A 17,460-nucleotide genomic window follows, 5' to 3' on the forward strand; every position below is an offset into this window, starting at 1 on the left:
GCTTTCCTCCTTCCCTTCCCCCCAATAAAATGAAATTTTTTGCAAAAAAAATAAATAATAATAATTATTCAGAATTGCCCCAAAAAGTAAAAATTAATTTGGTTTTTGATGACTTTTTTTTGCCTAGTTCTAGTGCTGAGCATTGTGGTCCTGATTCTGCAAAACACCTAAACACATTTAACTTTATTTTAACGGGGCTGCTTATATGCTTAAAGCTATGCATGTGCTTATGTTTTTTGCAGGATAAAGGTAAAAATGCTCCGGACTTTGCCGCATCAAGCTCTTAGCGAGAATGGGAGAAAGCAGGGTCCAGTGCAGAGGTTCTCAACCTTTTTAATAGCATGTTGGAGGAGGGGGCTCAGAAGGAAAAACTCCACAGCCCACCTATGCCACAATAACTGGTTTTCTGCAGATAAAAGCCAGGGCCAGTGTTAGGGGGTAGCAAGCAGGGCAATTGCCAGGGGCCCCACATCACAGGGGTCCCTGCAAAGCTACATTGCTCAGGCTTCAGCCCCGTGTGGCGGGACTCAGGGCCCCAGGCTTCAGCCCCATGCAGTGGGGTTTTGGCTTTCTGCCTGGGCCCCAGCTAGTCTAATGCTGGCTCTGCTTGGAGGCCCTCCTAAAACCTGCTCGCTGCCCCCCAGGGGACTCCAGACCCGTGGTTGAGAACCACTGGTCCAGTGGACCGGGCATAGAACTTGAAGTCAGGAGTTCTGATTGCTGTTCTTTGCTGTGACATTCTCTCACTGTGACCTTGAGAAAGTTGCTTCACCTCTCTGCATCTCTGCCCATTTGTAGAACGGAGATAATGACAGATAACTACTTTGCTTTGAGACCTGAATGTGGAAAGCACTATATAAAAGCTAGGTAGTAGTGTATGTGCTTCTACCACAGTTTATTGGCCATTTTCCCTAAATGAAGATGTACATTTTTTGTGAATATGGAAGATGCCATGCTAGATATTTTTCTTTCTTGGAAAAAGGAATTTAGTATATATTAGAAATTCAAGTAGAGTTCATCACACAACAAACAGCTATGTTCAAAAGTAACCTGAAAAGAAAAATGAAAACTAGATCTGTGCCCTTTGTACTTCTTTAATATAGAAAGAAGGCCTGAAAGACTTTTGTTGTGTGTTAAGGTTCTTTCCTGCTTGGTTTTATATTGGAAATTAAGGTCTTGTCTATCCTGTTTTCCCCTGGAAGATTCTATGAAGAACTAGATCATGATGTTGGAGACACCAGGGAAAACCTGATTGAGAGAGGAAGTGGTTTTAAGTCAGGCTATTTAAAACACTTTTTGGCTAACATTTTAAAACTCAAGCACCCAGTAATAGGAGAAAAGATATCTTAGGCCAGGTCTACACTAACCCCCTAATTCGAACTAAGGTACGCAACTTCAGCTACGTGAATAACGTAGCTGAAGTTCGAAGTACCTTAGTTCGAACTTACCTCGGTCCACACGCAGCAGGCAGGCTCCCCCGTCGACTCCGCGGTACTCCTCTCGTCTAGCTGGAGTACCGCAGTCGACGGCTAGCACTTCCGGGTTCGACTTATCGCGTCCAGACAAGACGCGATAAGTCGAACCCAGAAGTTCGATCGCTCGCCGCCGAACTACCGGGTAAGTGTAGACCTACCCTCAGTCAAAAATTCAACAATTCCCCCTCTCCCATCCTATTAAGGTGTGAGGAAGTACACAATCAGCACTGAGATCTCCAGTGAGTTATCCAGCAAAATAACACTGACATTCCTAATATTTTAAGGTAAAATCAAATAATCCGTCCCCCCACTTCTTCCTCAAAAAAATTCCTTTCCAGCCTGGTTTACACCTCTTAATGGAGTAAAAAAGGCACAGCCCTGATTATTTTCCTTTGTAGGTCACCTTTTTATTTAAAAAACAAAACCAAAATAGAATTAAAGATGTCAAGGTAATTTAACAGTCAACCTAATTCCCCCTCCATAGATACTTAATATGCAGCACTGAAGCATTCAAAGTCAGGGAATGAATAAATATTTATGAATACTTGCTATAGATAATCATACAGGAACTACTTTTGTGCATCAGCATGGGCAGTGTTTTGTCACCCTGCCAGTAGAAAAGGGAACGAGACAGATACCTTTCAAGAAACAGTATATGTAATACAGTATCTCTGATACTGTTTGGTATTGTTAATTTCCCTTTCCTTGCATGGCTTTCACAGAGCAGGGATTGTTAATTTGGAGTACTTTAAATTTCAATAAAACCTTTTTTTAAAAGGGGAAACTGTATGTTTTCATTGTGTTTGCTGTATATATGCAGTTTCTTTGAGACCAAATGGCACATGGTACTGTAGTGGGAAAAGGAAAGTAATTACTTGGCTGTTTGAAAATGAATCTCCTATTAGCAACCGTCTGTCTAGAAACAAAGAAGAAGGATCCCTATGTTGATGGCATGCCTCTTTCTCTTTAGGTTGAATGTGGCAAATGCAATGTGATTCCTTCTTGGACAATACTTAATTTTTAATTTGATCTTTTCACTAAAATTGTAACATTTTAAAGTTCTTCATAAAATGACCATGTCAAGAAAAAAGGAATTTTTGGCTAAGCAGTGGAAATGGCTTAATTCACTGTACGATGACTAAGTAAACTTTGATGCATCCAGACATCTAGGATAAATAAACTCCCATGATTATTTAGATGAGTTAAAATGTATTAAGCCATTCTATCTAATACTTGGCTCAGAAAGACTGTTCTCTTGTTTTAAGTGAAAAATAAGTAGTCTTTTCTCACCTAGGGCCTGATCTTGCACCATTGCAGTTAATGGGAGCTTTGCCATTGATGTCAGTGGGTGCAGGATCAGACCCATAGCTGGATAACTGAGCCACTTGCAAGGATCTAGGGGTGAAATTCTGGCTTCATTCAAATCAATGCAAAATTCCTACTGACATCAGTGCGGCTCAGATTTCACCCTAGGGCTCCAGACTTCCAGTGTGGTTTGCCTGGTGGGCTCATGTGTCCATGCAGCGTCTCATTTAAGTCAGTGGAGCTCGACGCGGGTGCAGGCAACCACTTAAACTCGTCACATTGTAGGATCAGAGTGTAGAATAGGCAATGACAGTTTTTGTACTATGCTGACCCATGATGCTGGTCAATTTTGAAGTCTTCCATCCCTCTCCCAACATGTCCAATACTATACTGCATGGGTAGCTTCAGTGTTCACGTATTTCCTCTTGTAAGAAGTCAGCTACATTAGAAATGATCTTTTCTTTAAAAATGGAATTCTGGCTGGCAGATTCCATGGCTACCAGCTAGGAGTACTGAAATTTCAGAAAAACAGAAGGCCTTTGACCTTCCACAGCTCTAGACTTGCAGGCAGCTAGAGGATCTGCTAATTGCTACTGAAGAATTTCTTAGTAACTTGAATAACCAGAAGGCAGAAATCTAAACTTTAGTACTAGCCAGTTGCCAAGTCTCTCGAGCATGATCTTTACATGTACCAGCTCTTGAAAAATCAGGTCCTGGAGAGAAATTAATATAAAACTAATTCAGTAAACTGAACTAAAAGGATCTAGTTCTTAAAAATATCAACAGATTTCTGTTTGCTTGCTAAGAAATTCAGATTGAGTTGTTAAGTGACAATTATAAAATAACATAATAATCCTCTGCTGCATTACTTAAAAAAACTCAAGTAAGGACACTATAAATATTACGCTACTGACATCATAAACACAGCTGTCTTAAATTCATATTTTATCAAAGCAAAGAAGCCTTACCTCTGACCCATGGATGTTGGTAATTTCTTACGTACCCATTTTTGATTTTGGTATCTAAACATTTCTCTTTTAAAGACTACTGCTAAATGGGAATTATTAGTTAATACTGACAGCAGAAGGTTTGATAAAGTACTTACAATTACTGTTTCACAAGAAAGTTTTATATGTATTTTAAATCAACGACACACTTTTCAAATGAATGGTTATGCTATGTACAAGTGTTCTTGCATTTGATGCCGATCAGTGTGATTATTGATGTGAACATAAATTATATACTTTTAAAGTTTCTCTTTCAACAGGATTATTTATTGTGTTTTATATTTTGCTAACACTGGAGAAAGAATAATGGTTTTGGGAGCAACTGGCAGTTCTAGATTTGATGTCCTTAACTATTCATTTTCTTCTTTTAAATACAAGGTTGATTGGTTTGTTTAAATTGTGATAAGCAACTGCATTGTTATCACTTATTAATATTAATTGTTTCTTGAGCTGAAAATGTTGTTTTCTGAGATGTCATGTTTATTTTCAACTATCTATTCTACTTTTTGTATAAGTAAAAGAAGACTCCTTTTCCCCCCCCCATTTTAAGAAATGGGATGGACTGATCTTCATAGTAAGTTCAATGGAGTTTGACTAGGGCTGGGATCGGATGGAGGGTCTTCCTCTGTAGATCTGATTGCACGGTTGAAGTCAGTGTGCTCGCTGCTGCCCTCACTGAAATCAATGGCAAAATCCCCTGTCTTTGTCTTGAGACATAACAGCAGCAAATGAAATTGTGTGAGAAAATTATGACTTAAAATGGAAATTGTTTGGAAAGTTAGGAGCCAAGCCTGTAGGCCCTAATCCTGCAAACACATATGAATAACTGTGCATGTGAGTAATCACGTTGCCTTCAGTCAGACTACTTGTGTGCATAAGTGTTTGCCTTAGTCATGTAATTAATCCTTATTCATGTGAGTAGTCCTAAAGAGGCTTCAGCGGGGACTGCTTGTGCAAAGACAACCCATGTGAGTAAAGATCTGGAGGACTGGGTCATTAACTTTCCTTGTTGTTACATTATCTTAACAAAATGTTTTAGTAGGAGATTTGGAGGGTGTTTTATCTAGTGGTTAGGGCCAGGGACAGCATTGGGTTTTCTGGGTCCTATTCTTCACTGGCAGTGATTCAAGATGACCCTGGGCAGGTCACCAAGGATCCAAACCAGTGCCCATTGAACTCGCTGGAAAAACTCCCACTGATTTCATTGGGCTTCAGATCAGGCTCTTAATCTCTTTGTATATTTACAACTCCAATAATAATGCTTACCCACTTCCCTGGATGTTGTGAGGCTGAAAGCTTCTGAAGCGTTTTGAGATTCTTGGGTGAGGTGTGGTGGCTCAGTACACCATGTCATTGCTCTAATCCAGGGGTCGGCAACCTTTCAGAAGTGGTGTGTCGAGTCTTCATTTAATCACTCTAATTTAAGGTTTCATGTGCCAGTCACAAATGTTAACATTTTTAGAAGGTCTCTTTCTCTTAGTCTATAATGTATAACTAAACTATTGTTTCAGAGTAGCAGCTGTGTTAGTCTGTATCCGCAAAAAGAACAGGAGTACTTGTGGCACCTTAGAGACTAACAAATTTATTAGAGCATAAGCTTTCGTGGGCTACTGCCCACTTCTTCGGATGCATATAGAGTGGAGTAAATAAAGTTTTTAAAATGTTTAAGAAGCTTTATTTAAAATGAAATTAAAATGCAGAGTCCCCCCGGACCGGTGGCCAGGACCCAGGCAGTGTGAGTGCCCCTGAAAATCAGCTAAAGTGCTGCCTTCGGCACGCGTGCCATAGGTTGCCTACCCCTGCTCTATAGTACCAAGCATTAGCTGGAAGTGGATCACAGAGAATCCCTTTTCAAGATAGCGGTGATCTCCAGTGGCAAGTGAAACAACAATTTTAAGTGCGTAATCTTTATATCTTATTTTGCGTTTCTCCACCTCCCTTGTGCAGGCCCCTCTCCTAGCAGTGAGGTAGGACAGAGGCTTCCTGCTGGGAAAACTGAGAGGGAGGGGAGGAAGCAACAAGACCTTCGTTTAATTCCTAGTAAATGGAAACTGAGGTGTCGCTCTGCTTTCCCCTCCCTTCCTTTCTTTTTTGGGGAAAGATTCAGTCGTTATATATAAAAAGACAGAAGGTACTGAGACAGCGCTTCATTCAGCCTTTTCCCCCTGGCTGTTTCTCCCTCTTTAGCTGCTTTGGAGCTGGTTGTATCCCTCCTCCCAGCAGTTACAGTAAGAAGCTCTCAGTCCCATCCAGCTCCCTGCAAATCACTACAGCTTTCTTTCTCCATCCCCTCCCTGCCTTCACTACCCTCCTCAGCAGCAGCCGACCCTGCCGCAACAGGTGTCTGATCCTCTCCCCACTTTGCAGCTGCTCACACTCCCTTCACCTCACACGTTGAGATAGGCCAAGGGTTCTCAAACTGGGGGTTGGGACCCCTCAGGGGGTCACAAGGTTATTACATGGGGGGCCGTGAGCTGTCAGCTTCCATCCCAAACCCCGCTTTGCTTCCAGCATTTATAATGATGTTAAATATATAGAAAAGTGTTTTTAATGTATAAGGGGGGGTGTCACGCTCAGAGACTTACTGTGTGAAAGGGGTCACCAGTACAAAAGTCTGAGAACCCCTGAGATAGGCAGTCACTTGCTCAGTGCAGCTCCTCTTCCTCATGTTTTCCGTAGGATGCCCCCAAAGTGGCTTCTGCAGCTTCTGCTGAGGCCTGGCTTCCAGCTGCGGTGGAGACATTCTCTGTGGCACCCCCTTCTGCTGAAGAGCAGGTCTTGTCTGAGGGCCTGATCCAAAACCCATTGGAGTCAATGGAAAGATTCCAGTTGACTTTGACTGACTTTGGATCAGGCCCTTTGTTGCTGTGGGCCCCTCTCCTACAGTTGTCTGGAAGTGGGGCCCCTAGTGGGCAAACTGAAAATAGAAACATAAATATAACTATTTTTTTTCTTTTAAAAATCAAAAACTGTTTAACCTGTCATGAACTTCTGAAATGTTGAAAGTATAATCTGGAAATATAGTTACACTGTGAGGATACTGATCTGGTGGATCCCTTCCATCTCTAGTTATTGTGGTCCTATATAGCTACATGTGAGAAAGAATGTACTTACACTGGGCATTAGAGAGAGAAGGTCGGTGGGTAATATTTTTATTGGACCGACTTCTGTTGGTGAGAGAAATAAGCTTTTGATCTTACACCTTCTTGATCTTCAGACCCGGGAATAAGAAGAGCTCTGTGTAAGCTCGAAAGCTTGTCTCTCTCTTCAACAGGAGTTGGTCCAATAAAAAATATTACCCATCTACCTTGTGTCTCTAATATGCTGGGATCAGGACAGCTACAAGAACACTGCCTATTTACATGAGTATGTAAGGTATGTTATGTGGAAAAATCTCATGACGTTCTATTTTTCTGTAATGGTGTCATTCTTCCCCATAAAGTCATGTGTTTTCCATGATTTGGATGATCACTTACAGTATGTGTCACGTGAGCTATACTCATTATTTCTTGGAATTATATCTATTATATGGAGTTGTGAAAGCTGTAGAGGCAAGTTACCAATTAAGTGTTCATTTTATTCTTCTCCTTTGAAAAAGCCTTTCCATCATAAGAATGACACTGAGAACACCGACACCTCTTTTGCTCTAAAACTTTCGCAACCCCTATTTCTACACCCCCCCCCACAAAGACACCCTCCTCACACACCAATCCTAAACACAGTTTTGATCCCAAAAAGGGAGAGGTGCCAGAGACTTTATGTAGTGCACTATGGACTTCACCATTGCGGTTGAGTTTACACGGAAGGCACTCAGATACTGTGGTAATGGGCAGCAGTATAAACCTCCAAGATACAGATATTCTATATATATTTGTATAGAAATGTAGGACACTGTGCAAAAAAGCAGTTGGCGTCTCTGATAAATATAATGTATATCTCACATGCCATTAATGTTACTTCTATTATTGTAAAATGTATGATAGAATTTACTAACATCTGGACCGGTCAATGTGACACTTCTAAAATAATTGCAGACTAGCTGTGTTTGTTTCAGTAACAGTACACTAGTAACAAAACTGATTGAACTCGAGGTTTTTTTTGTCAGCTGTGATTTGAAACATCTTGGACAGCAACTTTTAAATACTGATACTCCACAGATCTTGGGGGACTGAGGGCAAAAAGACTATTGCTTTATAGGTTCATATACGTTATCTCTCCTTACCCTCTTCCCTATGGCTTTACATGAATATTGTACAGATTATTAATTATATGACCATGTTCACAGCTTTACTTGAATTCCTGTTTTCTCTTCCCCTGTACAGTGCGACAAAATTAAACAAGAGCGTGATGAGGCAGTCAAAAAACTTGAAGAGTTTCAAAAAAGTAAGTAGGTATTTGAATGGGAATATTAACACTTAGAGTAAGAGCTCAAAAGATAGTAGCCAAATTCTGCTTTGTCTCCTCAGCTGAGTTATTCTGGAATTATACACATGTAAACTGAATAGCTATTATACCCATGTAAATTGAGTAGCTGGAGTTTTTTGGTGGGAGTCAAGCTGCTAAAAGAAAAGAAATTACCGATGTCCCTTGGTAATTTTTATAGCAAGTCATATTTTATTCTGTGAAAAATGTCAAGATCAGTTTTACACTTTTATGGTAATGGTTCTATTGACACTGTATGGTGTCTGGAAGTAACAAAGCACAGCTAATGGGAGTGAAAGTATCCTAGTGGAATAGCTCCTCATAAGGGACCATTACAATGGGATTTTGGTCTGTTATGTCTGGTTTGTGTCAATGCATGATGACCATTAGAAATACAGGAAATGGAAAGCACACATAAAAATATACAGTGTGAGACTAAGTTAATTTAAATTTTTTTTGGTAATTGTTGACAAATACCATTATAGAAAATGAACCTAAAAATGGTAACTTTTACTATCCTCAAATGATCTTGTATAATTGCTCCATAAGGCAAGGATATTCTTAAATAAGAAATCTAATTCCTGTGGAAAAAAACGCAGCCTGTTTGGGTTTTTGTTATGATACCGTGAATACCAGAATGTGACAAAAATGTCAAGTAGTTAAGGCTTAAAATTCAAAGTAATATTTGATGTAAAATTTTATAGGTTTCCTTTATCTTCCTTTCACGTTTTTAAAGAACATACCTTGTAAACATAGTGATAAAATGCCAAGAATATTAGGATTTTAAGGCAATAATAGAGCCCATTATTTAAATGACAATATAAAAGGCAATTATATTGATGAAGAGCTACACCGGCTTTGTGTCTGTGAATAAACTTGGCCTGTACTCAGCTTCTATTTGTTCTCCTGGCATAAACACATATTGTGTGTGATTCCAGTTTAATGGGGCCCCGTTTGTATGCCAAGCAGCTGCATTTTAGGCCCTATTGCGTGATTTCATAGCTCTCTGAAAATTGGTTCTATTCAGCACAAGAGATAGAAGGTGGTGGTGGGGGGGAAAGCTTCAACACACAATCATTTCTTTTCAATTGGAGCCAGCAAGGTTGATGACAACATGACCATTGTGTTATAATGATAAGACCACTAAGGATCTGTACCTCTCATCAAGGCTTTCACACAACAGCAGATACAATTTAATTCACTGCTCTGTCAGCAGTGCTGATACCATTATGCCGTCTGTCTCCACAGTTATAATCACTGTCCTCCGAGAAATGCAGTTGAAATGATCTTGAGCAGTCAAAGAAACTCTCAATTAAGGCTGCCACTTCCAATGTGTCAGATTGTGTCTTATGCACTTGGTACAATTTTCACTTCCAATCCTGTTTATTTACAATGTCTACCAGTAATTACGCTTAACGTGTCATTTAGTGAGGGTGCCCCTGCCAAGGAGATTGTTGGGTGCTGCCGTACCATTGAGTGGGAGTTTCTCGCAGTCAATGCCATCAGCAGCTTTTAGTCCCTGATGGGATGCAGTAGTAATGTTGATAATGCAAGTATCGTGCTCATCAAGTCATAATTAGATGCCACTCAAATGTGCCACTTGTAATAACAGTGTTGATTCATGTTTTCTCGGTGACTGCAACTACTAATTAGTTAAGTGGTTTTTGGCTGGCCTGCCTTTGCTGCAGATTATTATTACCTCTGAAAAAACGTCAAGGTTAGAGATGTTTCTGGCCACTTAGTGCTGCTTTATGAATTTTAATATTAACATAATAAGAACTTTGGGCAGATTTAGGAAGTAATATATTTTTGTATTTAATTTGGAAAGAATTTTTTTCCTGAGTTTAATCATAATTGCAGATTAATTAAGCTTAAGTGAACCAAGAGTAATCTCTAGTTGTATTATGTGACCTGGTCCTGGTTTCCTAACTTTAACTAGTTTTGCATGCAGGATTTGAGATAAGGTTCTTTCCCTCTTGGTGGATATATACAGTATAATATATCCATCTGTCCTCAATTTCTGAGTTTATGATGCAACAACAACAAAAGGAAAAGCACCAATAGTCAATTTCTTAAGTTTTCCTCTTTAAAATATATTCCTCCAGTGAAGGGCAGCACCTTTGCTCCATACCAAGAGTGTAGTCTTTCTGTTAAGCGAGCATAACTGGCCACAGAAAGATCATCCCAGCCCATGAGATTCCACAATGATCAGGGAACTCCCATGTTCCTCTTCTCTCTACTGCCAGTTTAGGGGACATGGTCTGAGGATAGATAGAGGTTGTTGGCCAGGATTCCTCAATGTTTTGCAAATATCCAGCTGTTCTTTTGGTCTTTTCAGGCTGTTTATGGCCAGCAGAAATTAGAGCAGACTAGGGGCTACTTTAAGGCTTTATCTACATTGGAAACTGAACAACAAAAGTTTTGTCGTTCAGGGGTGTGAAAAAACCACTCCCACGAATGACAAAAGTTTTGCAGTCGAAAAGCGCCGGTGTGAACAGCGCTTTGTTTGCAGGAGTGCTCTCCTGCCTGCCGCCCGTTGGGAGTGGAAGCTTTTTGTCAGAAGGAGAGCTCTCTCCTGCCGACAAACAGCAGCTACACTGCGTGCCTTTTAGCGGCACAGCTGTAGTAGCACAGCTGTGTTGTTAAAAGGTGCGTAGTGTGGACAAAGCCTTATTTATGCTGGAGGACTAACACTGCACATAGTGGTCCCAGAACCAGGAGCGTCAAGGTGAGTGTTTTATGCCACTTTGGCCCAACTTGTATGGCCTGCCTTTCACCTGTAGCCAAAGACTTGCCCCATAATCTCTAAGTTATTTTTAACTTCAAAACATAAAATTTTCTTGTATTATTGACTAAATAGCATTAGCAAAAGTACATTTGTAAAATAATGGTAAAACTTCTCAACTGACAGCACTTTGCTATCTTCCTAAACTATTTCATCTGTGTTGTGCTCATCAGTGTGGTGTCTAGGCACTAGTAGTGTCTGTTCCCATTTTTTTTATATCTTTGTCTAATGAACTACATGGTCTGAAAATATTTTTCCAGTCACAATTCTCAAGCTTGTTTCGGGGGGAAGAAATATATCTATTTCTTTAGTGTATGAAGCTGTTAAGTTTTAACTCTATATCTTCCTGGCGATTAAATAATACAAATGAATTTTTCAGTTTTCCTCTCTTCAAGCTAAATTCTGCTACCCTTATTGACGTTGTGTAGTATCATAGTCTGTGAATAGTCCTATTTCCATATTAAAGTCTTGATTCTGCAGTTGACTCCATGCAAGGAAAGCAATCTGCCACCACAGAATCAGCTGCAGAATGAGGGCCCCAGGACACCGAGGGTGTCAGAATCTAGCCCTCAGAGTAAAGATGGTGCAGTGGTTAAGATTCTAACCTGAGGACTCGAGAGACCCAGATACAATTCCCTGTTCTGCCACAGACTTCCTGTGTGACCTTGGGCAAGTCACTTAGAGGAGGAGATTTTCCAAGCCATAAATGGTGTCTGGTGCTTAACGCTCACTGAAAGTCAATGCGCGTTAGGCACCTAACTGCCATCTGTGCTTTGAAAATCCCCTTTTAGTCACTCTGTGCCTCAGTTCCCCCTCTGTAAAATGGGGATAATAGTACTTCCCTGTTTTATGGGGGTTTGAGGATAAATACATGTAAACATTGTGAGGTGCTCAAATTGCCTGTATCTCAATCACTCTGACATGATCTCAAAAGTTCTAATGTGGATATTTCTGTTGTGTATTACTATCTGATCATCACTGTATCTTATTTAGGCCCCAGTCCCACAAAAGGATCCATGTGAGTGTTGGGGTCTGCCTATGTGTTGTAGCAGGTCTGGGAGCACAGGTTGTAAAGTCTTTAGTTTATGTTAGTACAGTGCCAGGCACAGAGAGAACTCAAGCCATAAATAAGAATTAAAATACAAAAACCTTTGTCATTGCATTGTTCCAATTGCACAGTTTAAATTACAAGTAAAGTCAGGAAATGCCCAAGTTTAAGTTTCAACAGCAGTATTAACTAAGCTGTGTGGCATGCCCATTCTGTGGCTTTTATGATATAGTGTTCAGTCAGCAACAGAATCCTACATTATGCCTGGAATGGTCTCCATGAAGTCAGTGAGCTCACTTGTGGAGTAAGGTACTACTCCATGTGAGTGCCCTGTGTTCTGAAGGAACTCACACTTTGGAGCAGAGACTCTCTCTCCCTCTCCCCCCCCCCTTCTTTTATTTGTGTAGCACCTAGCATGATGGGGTTCTGGTCCACCTAGAGCTCCTGCGTGCTACTACAATACAATTAATAAATGATGATCATTGTCAAAATTGTCCCTTCTGGCCTTAAAAACCTGTCAATTTATGACTTGCTTTTAGCTATCTGAAACTTCTGTAATTATAATTTTGCTAGCATGGTTAATAATATTCTGATTGTTGCTTACAAAGTATATCTCTCGTTCTGTTTTCATAACCTTTCCTCTCTACGTGCATTCGTATGGGCTGTGCTTTTCTGAGTTTGCAAAACCATTTTAAAACGTTATTGATGTGGAAGACAGTGTAGTCATAATCATGGGATGAGTGTCAGTTACTGTAAAAAAAAATTAGTCAGCTTTTTCAGCTTTGTAAGAAACACATTTTCCCATTTTCTAGTTTCTCACATGGTTATCGAGGAAGTAAATTGTATGCAGAACCACCTTGAAATCGAAAAGACGTGCCGTGAAAGTGCTGAAGCTTTGGCTTCTAAGGTGAGAACAATTAATACAATTGTTCAGTTATATCTGTATTCTGATTTCATGATCTCATTCTGAACGAAGGGGGTGGGGTGTGTGTCTCTCTGTTGTGTCACACTTTGAGATATGAAATAGCTGTTTGCCTTCTTTGAGATATGAAATAGCTTTAAGATAGTAAAAACTATAATTCATATGTGAAACACTGTAAAATGTATTTGTTGTTTTGATGGAAGGTGCCGTCCTTTTAGAAGTGTCTATTTAGTTATGCTTTTGGAATAGCAAGCAAGATACCAGTAATTCATGGAGCATTACTTTTTATAGTCCATTTTGTGTGTGTTTGGGCTAAATGGTAAACAAGTTTAAAACTATCCCACACGTGACATAAAGGAATATGGGCATCTCAGTATCTGAATCAAATGAAAAAGTCGGCCAAAGCATTACATTTCAGGTGATTGTTCATGAAAGCTAACCGAGGGCAGGCAAAAGGTGACCTCCAGTGCTCTGTTGATTGCATCTAGTCTGATGAATTTACCAAGTGTGTAATTTTCTATATTCCATCTCATCAGAAGTACATTATTATTAAAGAATGTTTTTATCTCTGTATTATGTATTTTTGGTTGTGCAAAATGCATCTGAGCCACTTCATCAGAAAATGGATTACAGCAATTTTGAACCAAATTTCATTAGCAATGCCAGCTGTTTTTTTTGCCTGCCCAGAGTACTACTTCGGATGTGGCAGAAATCACACCAACAAGAAATCTCTTTAATTTAGATGCATTAGCAATGTACTTTCCAGAGGTATTTACTTAATTGTTTGCATAATGACACGGTATTAGAATTCATAAGGTAGTCAATCAGCATATAACTAAGAAAAGTAATTTATGTATGTAACTTTCCTCTCCTCTGTTCATTATTTGTAACATACATAGTGACACACCTGGGTGGTTAAAAGACTTGCACTGTCCAGTAGGGCTGATGTGCTTGTTAGTATGTGCTGACTAAAACGTGCAAGATTCCTCTTGCTTCCTTTATTTGAGTCTTTGGAAGTGAGATGTGTTTGAAGAGGCTTTGTACTCAAGCAAATCTCCCATTTTTATGGAAGGGAGTTTTGCCTAGGTAAAGAATTCAGGATCATTTCCCCAGTACAGTAACTGTAGGGTATCCCTTCTAATCAAAGGAGGAAGTATGGTCACTGGCTGCATTTTTCAGATTGTATAGGCCAGGGTGCATTGCGTGTCGTTGGGGGCAGATCTGGACCTGATCTCTGTGGGGGCAGAGAGGGGTGCTTAGATGTTGGCACATGGGCATGCAAACATTGCAGACTCCTTGTGCACTGTGGAGCTTAGCTTTGGGGGGCTATGTGCGTGCAGGCAGAATACAGATGTGGAGCAACCAAGGCTGGGAGGGAGACGGAAGAATCTTTTGCTATCTGGATCCTCCAGTTCTTCCTGCCAGCACCAACTCGCTCCATGGTAGGGGTGCATTTAAGCTCCCTCATTGTTCTTTCCCAGACATGCATCTGCTTAGCATCCAACCCAACTACTGGGGATGGGCATTGGCCTGTGGTTATGACCCATAGTGTATTCGATTATTTAAATTCTGTGATATGACTGTCTTTTTACATATATTGAACCTATGTTGTTAACTCTCTGGCATCAAAATAATTAGAAGTTAATTATGACTTCTTTAGGATTAACACTTTTATTAATGCCAATGTATGATGAAGGACAGGAGCTGAGGCAGCTATCACAATATATAGGATTAAAGTAAGCATGCAAATTAATTGATTTGAGGCTATCTAGGATATTCACTAACCAGGAGTACCAGAGAGAAACATTTCCTATATGAAGTAAGAAATGGGCCTGACTGAACCATAATGTCAGATCCAAACCACTTCAAAGTAGTAGGGGGGCAAACTTCATGGTTTGGGCCCCTCTTTAGTGTTAGGTGCTATGTTTTAAAGTAATAGAATTTTGTCTTCCTTGCTGCTGATTGTTAAATCTTCTGGTTAAAATAGAGAAGAGAAAGAATATACTTAGCTACATACTGTGTGTATCTTTACTTTTCAGTTGAACAAAGAAAATAAGACCCTGAAAAGAATTAGCATGTTGTATATGGCTAAACTGGGGCCAGATATCATTACAGAAGAAATTAACATTGATGACGATGATTCATCCACAGAAACTGAAGGTAGCTCGGGTTCGTGCAACTCGGTGCATTGTCAACAGCAAATGAAAGGTGAGCTCTGCTTTTGAATAGACCGCATTATGCAGGTTAACTGTTACCATATCAAACATACATACTGTAGAACAAGTTACAATGCAATGATGGAGTAGTCCTACACTCAGGTGAGAGCTTTCAGTGTTGTTGACTCAATAAAAATAAACATTTGCGTTAGTCTAGTAACAGCGATATGTCCGTCACTTGTTACTTTTTACATACACAGAAAGACTGAGGGCAGGGTCACCTATGGCATTATTTCAGCTGCTGTTTGTGTAAAGTTTCCTCAGTAGGCATATAAGGCAGTGTTCCTTGCCAGCTTTCATTTGGTATCTCTATATTTCCTTCCATGAAAACCCTGTGTCCATCTAACTTTGCATGAGGCACTACCAAAATAAATGGGTTAAACAGCGACTTTTGCACTGGGACAAACAGCAAAGCTTGAGGGTGACAAAGGGTGTTTATCCCAGAGAACTCTACTTTATTAGTAAGTTTCTGAGTTCCCTTTTCTTTTTTTGCAAGCAGTCCCTACTGCAATAAGAGCTTCCCTCCCAGCCTGATTCTGCATAAGCTTGTGTTGATTATGATGGCATGGCTTCTAACAAAGGGCATGTATGGATTTCCCCAATTCAGCATTATGAGACAAGTTAAAATGCTCCCTTTTTAAAAGAACCTCTACACTTTCTAATCGCAATAGCAGTAATCCTACTACTTACAGAGTGTTTTATGGTCCTGAGCTTTAATCATGTTAATTACTCTCAGTTTAACTTGTGTGACCTCACTTAATTACTATACTGCTGCAGCCTATGCTAGTGAAGAAAGAGTCTGGATGTAAAGATCAGACACTGTGCAGACATGAACTAGATAATTGTCAAAACACCTCCGTGTAGTAGGGAAGTATGATTCTCCCCATTTTACCAACGAGAAAGCTGAGGCACAGAGCAGTTAAATGCTTTGTCTAACACTGCACAGCGAATCACTGTCGGAACTGGGATCGAACGCCAGAGTTCCTAGTACTTCCCCTCGGAGAAAGAAGCCAAGGATCCTGTTGGAGGTTGAGAAGAGAGGGAGCAGGGAAAAGTCTGGTTGGGTACTGAGAAGGGTACTAAGGAAGTTGAGGAGGAGAGAATAACTGAAAGGTCAAAGGTTCAGATAAGTATGTGCACAGTGAGGGTGGAGGGAAAGGGAGGGATGCATTGTATCTCTTATCATTGTTGAAGACGCCATTATACAAGGAAATGTGGTCTGTTTTCCAGGAGTTAGAATAGCTGGTTTCTATTCCCTGCTCTGTAACTGACTCACTGTGAGGTCTTGGGCAAGTTACAACCACCTTGTGCCTCAGACTTTCCTTCTGCACAGTAGAAGGATAATAAATAATCCTGCCTATCTCACATGGATGCTGGGATCTTCCTTAACATTTGTTAAATGTGATTTTTGAATGGAAGTGCAAAGTATTTTAACAGTGGTATAATAGTCACTGTAGTAGGAGGGGTTGTATTGTCCCACTGGCTGGAGGGAGATCACGTTTGTTTAAGCAGGGAGATCTTTGCTGATTTGCTCCAAAAACAACACACGGAAAACACCCCCAATCCTTGCCAATGTACTTGCCCAGCCACTTGCATGGAAAGTTCCCCAGGTGCCAATCCCAGAGAGAGCAGGGTGGAGGCTGCTATTCAGACAAAAAGAAAAAGTTTGAGAAGCCCAATATTTCCAGGGATTTTAAATAATTTTAATCGCTGCTCCCAATATGCAATATCCAATATGTCCAGCAACCATCTCTGCCCAGTCTGCAATTGACTAGGAATAGATGTTGAAGCTAATGGTTTGGTATTCAAAGAGCAGCAGCACTATGAAAAATGGGAAGGCAGGTGGGGAATCAGAGGGTTTGGTGAGAACTAATAGAACCAGTAAGTCTGTATCTTTGTGTCTCCTTATTTTTTAGTGTTAAGCAACAATTTTAAACTAAGCCCTTATGCTCCCAATAAGAAGTGATTGTAATCAAATGTTTTATTCCATTGTAATTTAATTATCAAAATATGAAGTAAATTAAGAAACAAATTCCGAGGAGAAAATTACTAGAATTAGCTCTTCTATCAGTTAAAAGGTTATATGCTGACTCACTTCAAATAATGTCACAAGGGTTATAAATTGGCAGCTATTCAGGAGTATTTCTTCACAGAAAACCTCCCAAAGTATTAAGTGCCTGTTGTTTGTTTATATCTTATTGTGACAAGAAAGAGATCATGATCCGAAAGGAATTCAAGTGCATTAATTTGTTTTACAGGCAGCCTCTAAAAATATTTTTC

At 40.1% G+C, this 17,460-nt stretch overlaps 1 protein-coding gene across 1 annotated transcript in view; it reads left to right on the forward strand.

Annotated features, from left to right (window-relative positions):
- The window catches only part of SHTN1 (shootin 1), a 99,404-nt gene that overhangs the window by 18,240 nt on the left and 63,704 nt on the right, over positions 1-17,460 (forward strand). The window contains exons 3-5 of the mRNA XM_005310351.5: positions 8,110-8,170; positions 12,855-12,949; positions 15,004-15,172. Of these exons, the coding sequence (XP_005310408.2) occupies positions 8,110-8,170; positions 12,855-12,949; positions 15,004-15,172 (325 nt within the window). The remainder of the gene's footprint in view (positions 1-8,109; positions 8,171-12,854; positions 12,950-15,003; positions 15,173-17,460) is intronic.

Source organism: Chrysemys picta, chromosome 7 (assembly GCF_011386835.1).
Source record: "Chrysemys picta bellii isolate R12L10 chromosome 7, ASM1138683v2, whole genome shotgun sequence".
Lineage (NCBI taxonomy): Eukaryota > Metazoa > Chordata > Testudines > Emydidae > Chrysemys > Chrysemys picta.